At 45.8% G+C, this 11,235-nt stretch overlaps 1 protein-coding gene across 1 annotated transcript; it reads right to left on the reverse strand.

The window, feature by feature from the left end:
- Positions 1-3,407: 3,407 nt before the first annotated feature.
- On the reverse strand, positions 3,408-10,898 carry LOC139269634 (zinc finger protein 271-like). Its single transcript, XM_070888384.1, has one exon. The coding sequence runs from the start codon at positions 10,231-10,233 to the stop codon at positions 8,458-8,460; it is 1,776 nt and encodes a 591-aa protein (XP_070744485.1). The 5' UTR covers positions 10,234-10,898; the 3' UTR covers positions 3,408-8,457.
- Positions 10,899-11,235: the final 337 nt, after the last annotated feature.

An 11,235-nucleotide genomic window follows, 5' to 3' on the forward strand; every position in this document is an offset into this window, starting at 1 on the left:
TGCTAACGTTGCGAACAGGTCATCTGCCTTGGGTAGCGGGTACTGGTCCTGTTGATCGTCACCTTGTAGTCTCCGCAGATTCTGACCGTGCCATCGCTTTTCAACACCGGAACAATCAGACTGGCCCATTCGTTGAACTCGACTGGCGATATGATTCCCTCTCGTTGAAGTCTGTCCAGTTCGATTTCATCATATATGGAGCTGCTCGAGCCTTGTGATGAATGGGCCTTGCATTGGGGACTAGATGGATCTGCACCTTGGCGCCTGTGAAGTTGCTGATGCCTGGTTCAAATAGCGATGGAAACTTGCACAGCACTTAGGCTCACACGGCATCATCCACTGAAGATAGTGCTTTGATGTCATCCCAGTTCCATCGAATCTTTCCCAGCCAGCTTTGCCGAATAGCATTGGGCCATCGCCTGATATGATCCAGAGTGATAAGTTATCGTACAATGGAGCTGTGCATGATTTAGCTGCCGCACTGACAATGACTGGTATGAGCTCTTTGGTGTAGGTGTGCAGCTTTGTCTGAATAGGGCTCAGTTTGGACCTTTATGCCTTGTTGCCCCACAGTTTCTCAAAAGCCTTCTGGCTCATAATTGACTGCCTTGCCCCCGTGTCCAACGCCATTGATACCGGAATATCATTCAATTTGACTTTCAGCATAATAGGAGGGCTCTTGGTGGTTTTGTTGCCTCTCTTGTTTGTTCTGCGTGATCCGCGCAGGATCGATCATCCTCTGCCGACTTTGCCATGCGATGAGTCGCAGCACTCTTGCACATTCGCTGGAGGTGTCCCATTGTTTCGCAGCCTTTGCACACATAGTGCTTGAATCAACATTGGTGGCCTCGATGATTACCCCCGCAGCGCCAACATGGTGCTAATGGATTTGCATTCACACCCGATGGCGGACTCGGAGTCATCCTAGGTCTTGCAGCTGTAGATGTGTAGACCCTGCCATATGCAGTTTTGCCTGCTAGCGATGTTATTTTATGCACAGTATTTGCTGGTGAGCTTCGATGCTGGGAAGATATCTGTCTGGTATTATCGCTTGTGGATATGAATGCCTGGGCTATCATGATGGCCTTGCTCAGGTCTAGGGATTCGGCGGACAGCAGCTTTTGAAGAGTGACCTCATGGCCGATGCCAAGCACAAAAATGTCCCACAGCATTTCTCCCAAAAATCCAGCAAATTCGCAAGTTCCTGCAAGGCGTCTCAGGTCGGCATCATAATTCGCCACGTCCTGGCCCTCAGTGCGGTGGTGCGTGTAGAAACTGGCAGAGAAAGCAGCCCCAGAACCTCGGACATCACCATCGCGGCAGCAACCAACCACTGCCAACGTGGTACCATCGAAAACACCGCGATCGACCAACTCCGAAACAAAACTCCTAAAAGAAGTAACCGAAGATACGAAAGTTTCCACTCTACAATCTAGTCCTGACTACCAACAGGTGAAGCATTATCTAAAGAGACTTTTGAAATCTATTTCTAACGGAAGAAAGTGGGTACTCACCCCGTAAGTCCAATACGCGCCCTACCGCATCAGCGGACACCACCCAACTGAAGACTACACAGTGAGAAGTCCTCTATGACGTTCAGGATATGGCAAGTAGAACCTACAGAGTCCAGTGAACCCTGAAATCGCGAACCACCGCCAACTGACAATAAAGGATTGGTGAGCATAGTCCCTGTTTGCCCTGGAGTTTAACCTAGTCAGAGTTAGGTATTGGGAGGTGGGAGGTGTATTATTTCTGTAACCCCTTTGAATGTGTGATATAGTGTTCTTTATTTGAATGATTACAAGTTTGACACTATATTTTCTTGTCTTTAATAAAATCGAAGTTCTTTGCACCAAATCAGTTGTCTCTTGCACTTTGGATTTATTTGGGGGATGTGACAAAGTCTAGAACCCAGGGAGTGGGAGCGATTTGAACCGCTCAGAAGTTCAGAGGTGAACCTGACCCCACACACCACCCCCTACATCTCTGCACTCTCTCCAGTGCCTCGATATCCTTTTTATATGGTGACCAGAACTGTACGCAGTACTCCGCATGTAGTTTAACCAAGATTCGATACAGGTTTAGCATAACTTCCCGACTTTTCAATTCTATACTTCTAGAAATAAACCCGAGTGCTTGGTTTGCTTTTTTTATGGCCTTGCTAACCTGTGTCACAACCTTTAGTGATTTGTGTATTTGTACTCCGAGATCCCTTTGTTCCTCTACCCCACCTAGACTCTCACCCTCCAAGTAATAAGTGACCTTCCTATTCTTCCCACCAAAATGTAATACCACATTTATCTGTGTTGAACTTCATTTGCTCATTATAAGCACATTCTACAAGTTTATTAATGTCCTCCTGTAATTTGTTGTAGTCCTCCTCAGTATTGACTATCACCCCCAATTTGGTGTCACCCGTAAATTTAGAAATTGTGCTTTTGATTCCAAAGTATAAATTGTTAATATGAATTGTGAACAACAGTGGTCCCAGCATTGATCCTTATGGAACACCACAACCTACCTTATACCACTGTGAATAGCTACCCTTTATCCCTGCTCTCTGCCTTGAAGCCAGCTAGCTATCCATTCTGCTAGTTTAGAACATAAGAAATAAGAACAGGAGTAGACACTAAGGCCCCTCGAGCCTTCAATAAGATCATGACTGATCTGATCATGGACTCAGCTCCACTTCCCTGCCAGCTCCCCATTACCCCTTATCGTTGAAGAAACATTCTATTTCTGTCTTAAATTTATTTAATGTCCCAGCTTCCACAGCTCTCTGAGGCAGCGAATTCCAGATTCACAACCCTCAGAGAAGAAAGTTCTCCTTATCTCAGTTCTAAATGGGCAGCCCCTTATTCTAAGATCATGCCCTCTAGTTCTAGTCTCCCTCACCAGTGGAAACATCCTCTCTGCAGCCACCTTGTCAAGCCCCCTCATAATCTTATACATTTCTGACTCCACATTCACCGGCCTTGTTCATCGGTCTATTATGGGATACCTTATTGAAGGCCTTTTGAAAATCTGGATAAATTACATCTACTGCATTACCAGTTACCTCTTCAAAAAATTAAATGAGGTTGGTCAAGCAAGACTTTCTCTTTTGAAATCCCTGCTGAGCATTAGTTATTATATTTTTGGTTTCTCGATGTTCTTCTACTTTCTCCTTTAGTAGGGATTCCATTATTTCTCGTACCATGGTGATTTGAAAGATATTTACAAATGCTTCTCGGGGCTGTTAGAGTTGGGATCTTAATTCTGCCCACTCGAGGTGTAAGATAACAGACTTTCTCCTCTGAATAGAGAACTGGAGTATTGAACCGTGATGTGTTTACTTGTTGATCTTATTGACTAAATACTGAGTCTTGTGATTTCAGACACCAGATAATCAAGCTCACAACAGCAGATTGTCCTTTACTGACTTTATTAACAGCACTGCAAAAATACAGAGTATAGTTACACAATCGGGAGAACACAGATAATACATAAGAATTCAGAGCAGGAGTAGGCCATTTGGCCTCTCAAGTCTGCTCCGCCATTCAATAAGATCACGGCTGATCTTCTACCTCATGTCCACTTTCCTGCACTATCCCCATATCCTGTGATTCTCTTAATATTCAAAGATCGATCGATCTCTGTCTTGAATATACTCAACGACTGAGCATCCACAGTCCTCGGGTAAAGAATTCCAAAGATTCACCACCCTCTGAGTGAAGACATTTCTCCTCATCTCAGTCCTAAATGGCCGACCCCTTATTCTGAGCCTGTGACCCCTGATTCTAGACTCCCCACCCAGGGAAAACATCCTCCCTGCATCTACTCTGTCAAGCCCTGTAAGAATTTTGTGTTTCTTCTAAACTCTAGAGAATATAGGCCTAGTCTAATCGATTTCACCTCAGAGGACAATCCCCCCCCCATCCCAGGAATCAGTCTGGTGAACCTTTGTTGCACTCCATCAATGGCAAGTATATCCTTCCTTAGGTAATGAGACCAAAACTGTACACAATACTCCAGGTGTGGTCTCACCAGGGCCCAATATAATTGCAGGAAGACATCTTAACTATTGTACTCAAATCCTCTTCTAATAAAGGCCAACATACCATTCGCTTTCTTAATTACTATTGTAAGCAAAACCTCTTGTAATAAAGGCCAACATATCATTCGCTTTCTTAATTGCTTGCTGTACCTGCATGTTAACTTTTAGTGATTTGTGTACAAGGCACCCAAGTCCCTCTGTACACCAACATTTCCCAATCTCTCATCATTTAAAAATACTCTGCTTTTCTATTTTTCCTACCAAAGTGGATAACTTCACATTTCTTCGCATTATATTCCATTCGCCATGTTCTTGCCCACTCACTTGATCTGTCTAGATCCCCTTGAAGTCTCTTTGTATCGTCCTCACAATTTACATTCCCACCTCGCTTTGTCTTATCGGTAAACGTGGATATATTACATTTTGTCCCCTCTTACAAATCATTGATATAGATTGTGAATAGCTGGGGCCCAAACACTGATCCTTGTGGTACCCCACTAATTACAGTCTGTCGCCCCAAAAATGTCATGTTTATTCCTATTGTCTGTTTCCTGCCCATTAACCAATCTTCAATCCATGCTAGCATGTAACCTCCACTTCCATAAACCTTAACTTTGTTTATTAACATCTTGTGTGGCTCCTTATCGAATGCCTTCTGAAAATACAAATACACCATATCCATTGCTTCTCTTATCTATTCTGCTTGTTACAACCTCAGAAAACGCTAACAGATTTTTCAAACATGATTTCCCTTTCATAAATCCATGTTGACTCTGCCCAATCCTATTATTATTTTCTAAGTGCTCTGTTGCCATGTCCTTAATAATACATTCTAGCATTTTCCCTACCACTGATGTCAGGCTAACTGGTCTGTAGTTCCCCATTTTCTCTCTCCCTCCTTTCTTAAATAGCAGGGTTACATTTGCTGCTTTCCAATCCTTGGGAACCTTTCTAGAATCTATATAATTTTGGAAGATGACAACCAATGCATCCACTATATCTATGGCCACCTCTTTCAAAAACCCAGGATGTAGGCCATCAGGTTCAGGGAATTTATTGGCTTTCAGTTCCATTCATTTCTCCAACATTTTTTTAAAATATTAATACGAATTTCTTTTAGTTCCTCATTCTCGTTAGACCCTTGGTTCTCAACTATTTCTGTGAGGTTTTTTGCGTCTTCTTCCATGAAGACAGACACAAAGTATTTGTTTAATTTCTCCCATTTCCTTATTCCCTATTATAATTTCTCCTGTCTCAGCCTGTAAGGGACATTTACTTCCACTAATATTTTCCTTTTTACATAGTGAATTCTGAGCTCTCTTCTCCCTACATCTGTTCTAGCAAGCTGCACTGGCGATATTTACATTGAACTTGTTTACTACATTTGTGAACTGACCCTGCTCATACCATAATCACCAGGATATCTGTGCATTGTTCTGATAGTGTCACAGCCTTGTGGTTACAATCATACACAGACACCGTTTCCTTGTTTTACTTTCCCATACAAAGACCATCTCTTTACACATGCCCTTTCTACACAATTGCAGCAGACATGAGAGGCTCATTAATAGACAGACACAGTTCATAACAGCAAAAAGGTTACACTGGGACAAATGTTCAGTCAGTTTTCATTCAGGCAAAGTGCAGAGCAGTCCAGCAGTACACTGGCACCTTAAGAGTCTCATCAGCCTACAATATAGAGCAGGATTATTGGGCCATGATCTGTTTACTTGTTCAGCTTTTGTTCAATACATTTGCTGAGTGCATGAAATTTAAAACAAGGTTTGCATGCATGATGCTCTACTCACACATCGAAGGTGTGAGAGATGCTGTGGGGCACAGGCTGAAAGTGAACAACAACAGACTGGGTTTTATGTTTAGCGATCCTGGATACATTACCTGGGATCACTCAATGTCTGTTTTCACAAAAAAAAGGGGCAGTGCAAATGCTGCAATCAGGGAGGAGTGTGACATATTAGATGAAATAAACATAGAGAGAGAGAGGAAGTATTAAGGGGTTTAGAATCTCTAAAAGCAGATAAATCCCCAGGCCCGGATGAAGTGGATCCCAGGCTGCTAAGTGAAAAGAGGAAACAGCAGAGGCTCTGACCATCATTTTCCAATTTTCTCTGGCTACAAGTTTGGTGCCGGAGGACTGCTAACGTTGTACCGTTGTTTAAAAAGGGAGAAAGAGATAGACCGAGTTGGATGCAAAATTAGCTCAGAGGTAGGATGCAATATTCGCTCAGAGGCAGGAAGAAAAGGGTAATGGTTGATGCGTGTTTTTGTGACTGGAAGGGTGTTTCCAGTGGGGTTCCGCAGGGCTCAGTACCAGGTCCCTTGCTTTTTGTGGTACATATCAACGTTTTAGACTTGAATGTAGGGTTATGATTTAAAAGTTTGCAGATGATACAAAAGATGGCCTTGTGGTTGATAATGAAGAAGAAAGCTGTAGACTGCAGGAAGATATCAAAAAACTATTCAGGTGGGCAGAACAGTGGCAAATGGAATTAAATCTTGAGAAGTATGAGGTAATGCATTTGGGGAAGGCTAACAAGGCAAGGGAATAGACATTAAATGGTAAGACACTGAGAAGTGTAAAGGAACAAAGGCACCTTGGAGTGCATGTCCACAGATCCCTGAAGGTAGCAGGACAGGTAGATAAGGTGGTTAAGAAGGCATATGGAATACTTGCCTTTATTAGTCGAGGCATATAATACAAGAGCAGGGAGGTTATGCTTGAACTGAATTAAACACTAGTTAGGCCACAGCTAGAGTACTGCATGCAGTTCTGGTCACCATATTACAGGGAAGATGTGATTGCATTAGAGGCAGTACAGAGGCGGTTTTCGAGGATGTTGCCTGGACTGGAGAATTTTAGCTATGAGGAAAGATTGGATAGGCTGGGGTTGTTTTCTTTAGAACAGAGGAGGCTGAGGGGAGACTTCATTGAGGTGTAGAAAAGAATGAGCGGTCGAGATAGAGTTGATAGCAAAGACCTATTTCCCTTAGCAGATAGGTCAACAACCAGGGGCGAATAGATTTAAAGTAACTGCTAGAGAGGATGTGAGGGAAAATATGTGGGTTCTGGAACTCAGTGCCTGAAAGGGTGGTAGAGGCACAAACCCTCACCACATCACCACATTTAAAAAGTACCTGGAAATGCACTTGAAGTGCTGTAACCTACAGGGCTACGGACCAAGAGCTGGAAAGTGGGATTTGGCTGGATAGCTGTCGGCCAGCACGGACATGATGAGCCGTAATGGCCTCATTCCGTGCTGTAAATTTATATGATTCTATGATACCCATACCTTCCCTGGATTCCAAGGCTAGGAGAGGCACTCTGGAAGTTTTGGGGAGCTGGGAATTGACCATGAGAATAACCGATGGCATGAGAACTGAAACATCCATTTGTTTCCTCTTATCTTAGAAGAAACAAATACTCGACACACTGTGTGTTTGAAACTAGGCCGATTTATTCGATATTGATCCAGAATATTAATCTCCAGCCAGTTTATAGGGGTCATTAACATCAAGAGAAACAATGCCCGACTGTCAGAATGAACACGGTTCAGTCCTGGATGTGATCATCAACAATAACTTGTATTTATATAGCGCCTTTAACGTAGTGAAACATCCCAAGATGTTTCACAGGAGCATTATGCAATAAAAATTGGACACCAAGCTGCATAAGTAGAAATTAGCGCAGGTGACCAAAGGCTTGGTCAAAGAGGTATGTTTTGAGGAGTGTCTTGAAGGAGAAAAGAGAGGTAGAGAGCCAGAGAGGTTTAGGCAGGGAGTTCCAGAGCTTGGGGCTGAGGCAACTGAAGGCTCGGCCACCAATTATTGAGTGATTACAATCAGGTTTGCCCAGTAGGGCAGAATTACAGGAGTGCAGACATCTCGGGGGTTGGAAGAGATTACAGAGATCGGGAGGGGTGAGGCCATGGAGGAATTTGAAAATAACGGTGAGAATTTTGAAATTGAAGCATTGCTAAAACGGAAGCCAATGTAGGTCAGCGAGCACTTGGGTGAGGGATGAGCGGGACTTGGTGCGAGTTAGGACACGGGCAGCCGAGTTTTGGATCACCTCTCGTTTACGTAGGGCAGAATGTGGGAAGGCAGCCAGGAGTGGATTGGAATAGTGAAGTCTAGAGATAAAGGCATGGATGAGGGCTTCAGCAGCGGATGAGCTGAAGCCAGGGCGGAGATGGCGATGTTACAGGAAATAGGCGGTCTTATTCATGCTGCGGATATGTGGTCCAAAGCTCATTTCAGGGTCAAATATGACCTCCAAGGTTCAGCCTCAGACAGAAGTTGGGGAAAGGGATGGAGTCAGTGTCTAGGGAACAAAGTTTGTGGCGGGGACCGAAAACAATGGCTTTGGTCTTCCCAATATTCAGTTAAGAGAAAATTTCTGCTCATCCAGAATTGGATGTCGGATAAGCAGTCTGACAATTTAGAGCCTGTGAAGGGGTCGAGAGAAGTGGTCGTGAGGTAGAGCTGGGTGTCATCAGGGTACATGTACTATTATCAGCATCAATAACAGCAGAATCCAACTTCGGCTGCAACGGGTGAATTCGCCGGTGTTTCACCAGATTGGATGAATCAGTGAATCCTTTCCCACACACGGAGCAAATGAACGGCCTCTCCCCAGTGTGAACTCGCCGGTGTCTCAACAGGTCGGCTGAATCAGTGAATCTCTTCCCACACACGGAGCAGGTGAACGGCCTCTCACCGGTGTGAACTCGCCAGTGTTTCACCAAGGTTGATGACTGAGCGAATCCCTTCCCACACTTAGTGCAGGTGAACGGCCTCTCCCCAGTGTGAATTCGCTGGTGTATTCGCAGGTTGGATGATGCAGCAAATCCCTTCCCACACACGGAGCATATGAATGGCCTCTCCCCAGTGTGAACTCGTCGGTGTGCCAGCCGACTGGATGATGTAGAAAATCCTTTCTGACACACTGAGCAGGTGAACGGTTTCACCCCAGAGTGAATTCGCTGGTGTTTCATCAGCTGGGATGGTGCAGCAAATCGCTTCTGACACGTGGAGCAGGAGAACGGTTTCTCCCCAGTGTGAGTGCGTTGGTGTATCAGCAGATCATTATTTCTTTTATAGGTCTTCTCACAGTCAGAGCATTTAAAAGAAGGTCTTTTATCAGAGTGAACCTGTCGGTGTGTCCACAGGGTTGATGACTGAGCAAAACTCTTCCCACACACGGAGCAGGTGAATGGTCTCTCCCCGGTGTGAATGATTTGGTGTGTCAGTCGGTGGGATGAATTAGTGAATCCCTTTCCACACACGGTGCAGGTGAATGGCCTCACCCCGGTGTGAACACGACGGTGTCTTAAAAGGTAGCTTGAACAAACAAATCTCTTCCCACACACAGAGCAGATGAACGGCCTCTCACCAGTGTGAACTCGCTTGTGTATCAAAAGGTTGGATGAAACGGTGAATCCCTTCCCACACACGGAGCAGATGAATGGTCTTTCCCCAGTGTGAATTCGCTTGTGCGTAGTGAGGCTGGATGAACAAGTAAATCCCTTCCCACAGACAGAGCAGATGAACGGCCTCTCCCCAGTGTGAACTCGCTTGTGTGTCAAAAGGTCACTTGGACGAGTGAATCGCTTCCCACACACGGGACATGGGAACGGCCGCTCTCCTGTGTGAATTCGCTTGTGTGTCAAAAGATGAACTGAACGAGTGAATCCCTTCCCACACACGGAGCAGTAGTATGGCAAATCATCAGTGTGAATACCCTCGTGTGTGAAAAGGTGGGCTAAACGAGTGAATCCCTTTCCACACACGGAACAGTTAAATGGTCTCTCCTTGGTGTGAACTCGCTGGTGTTCAGCAAGTTGCAATGACTGGGTGAACTTCTCCCCACAGTGAGAGCAACTGAATGGACTCTCATGAGTGTGAAGGAGCTGGTGTTCAGCCAGACGGAATGACTGCCGGAACCTCTTCCCGCAGTGAGAGCAACAGAATGGCCTCTCGTCAGTGTGAACTTGCTGGTGGGTAATCAGTTCCTCAGAGGTTGGAAAGCCGTTCCCACAGTCAGAACATTTAAAAGCTCTCTCATCAGCATGATCAAGTTGGTGTGCAGTGAGTTGGGATGAACAAGTGAATCCCTTTCCACACACGGAGCAGGTGAATGGCCTCTCCCTATTGCGAGCTCGCTGGCGTGTCAGCATGCTGGACAACTGAGTGAATCCCTTCCAACATAAGGACCAGATGAACAGCCTCTCCCGTTTCCAGCCGGGGCAGTTAATTAAATCCCTTCCCACAGTCCCCACATTTCTCCATGGTGCGGGTGTCCTTGTGTATCGCCAGGTTGGACGATCAGTTGAAGCCTTGTCCACACACCGAATACGTGTACAGTTTCTCCCCGCTGTGAATGGTGCGATGTTTTTCAGGCTGTGTAACTGGTTAAAGCTCTTTCCACAGTCAGTGCACTGGAACACTCTCACTCGGGTGTGCGTGTGTGTCGGTGCTTTTCCAGTCACACTGATGTTTGAAATCTTTCCCCACAGACAGAACAATTCTCCTTCCACATTCAAAGGTCCTGATGAATGGAGTGACTGTGTCAGATCTTGATGTGATGGTGGCTGTGAGTTTGCGGCCTGTAAATGCTGCCCCTCTCACAGCCTGTAACAGCAGTTTACAAAAGCCATCACTGAGAGTCCAGGATAGAAATTCACAACATTCTCTCCTCCTGGTTCCTGCCCAAGGGGGCCGCACATGCGCCCTGCTGCCCCCAGGCCTGTCAATGGGAGAAAGCCCCGCAGTTGCCGCCCCTCTCGGGACAAACGCGACGCCAAACCCGCAGATTCTTGTTCGGGGCTTGGGGCCTGCAGCCTGCACCACCCGCGCATGCTCAGGAAGGACCGAGCTGGCGGTTGGCAAAAATCAGGTTTAAAAGTTTCAGCCAATGAGGGAGATCCGGACTCAGCCCCGCCCACTGGAGAGGGAGCAAGCCCCGCCCCTCTCACACTCCCATTGGTTGGAGGACTAACCGCCCGCTCGGTCCTCCAGTCCCACCCCGCTCTTCTTATTGGTCTGGACCTGCCGTCAATCACCCGGGGAGCTTGAGCTGAGCATGCGCAGTATCGGCGTCTAACTCTCAGCGAGCGCATGCAAAACAAAGGGAAATAGAAATGGCCAGGGAGCGTCCGTAAATGAAGAAGCAATGGTGG

The sequence above is a fragment of the Pristiophorus japonicus genome, chromosome 1 (assembly GCF_044704955.1).
Source record: "Pristiophorus japonicus isolate sPriJap1 chromosome 1, sPriJap1.hap1, whole genome shotgun sequence".
Classification (NCBI taxonomy): Eukaryota; Metazoa; Chordata; class Chondrichthyes; family Pristiophoridae; genus Pristiophorus; species Pristiophorus japonicus.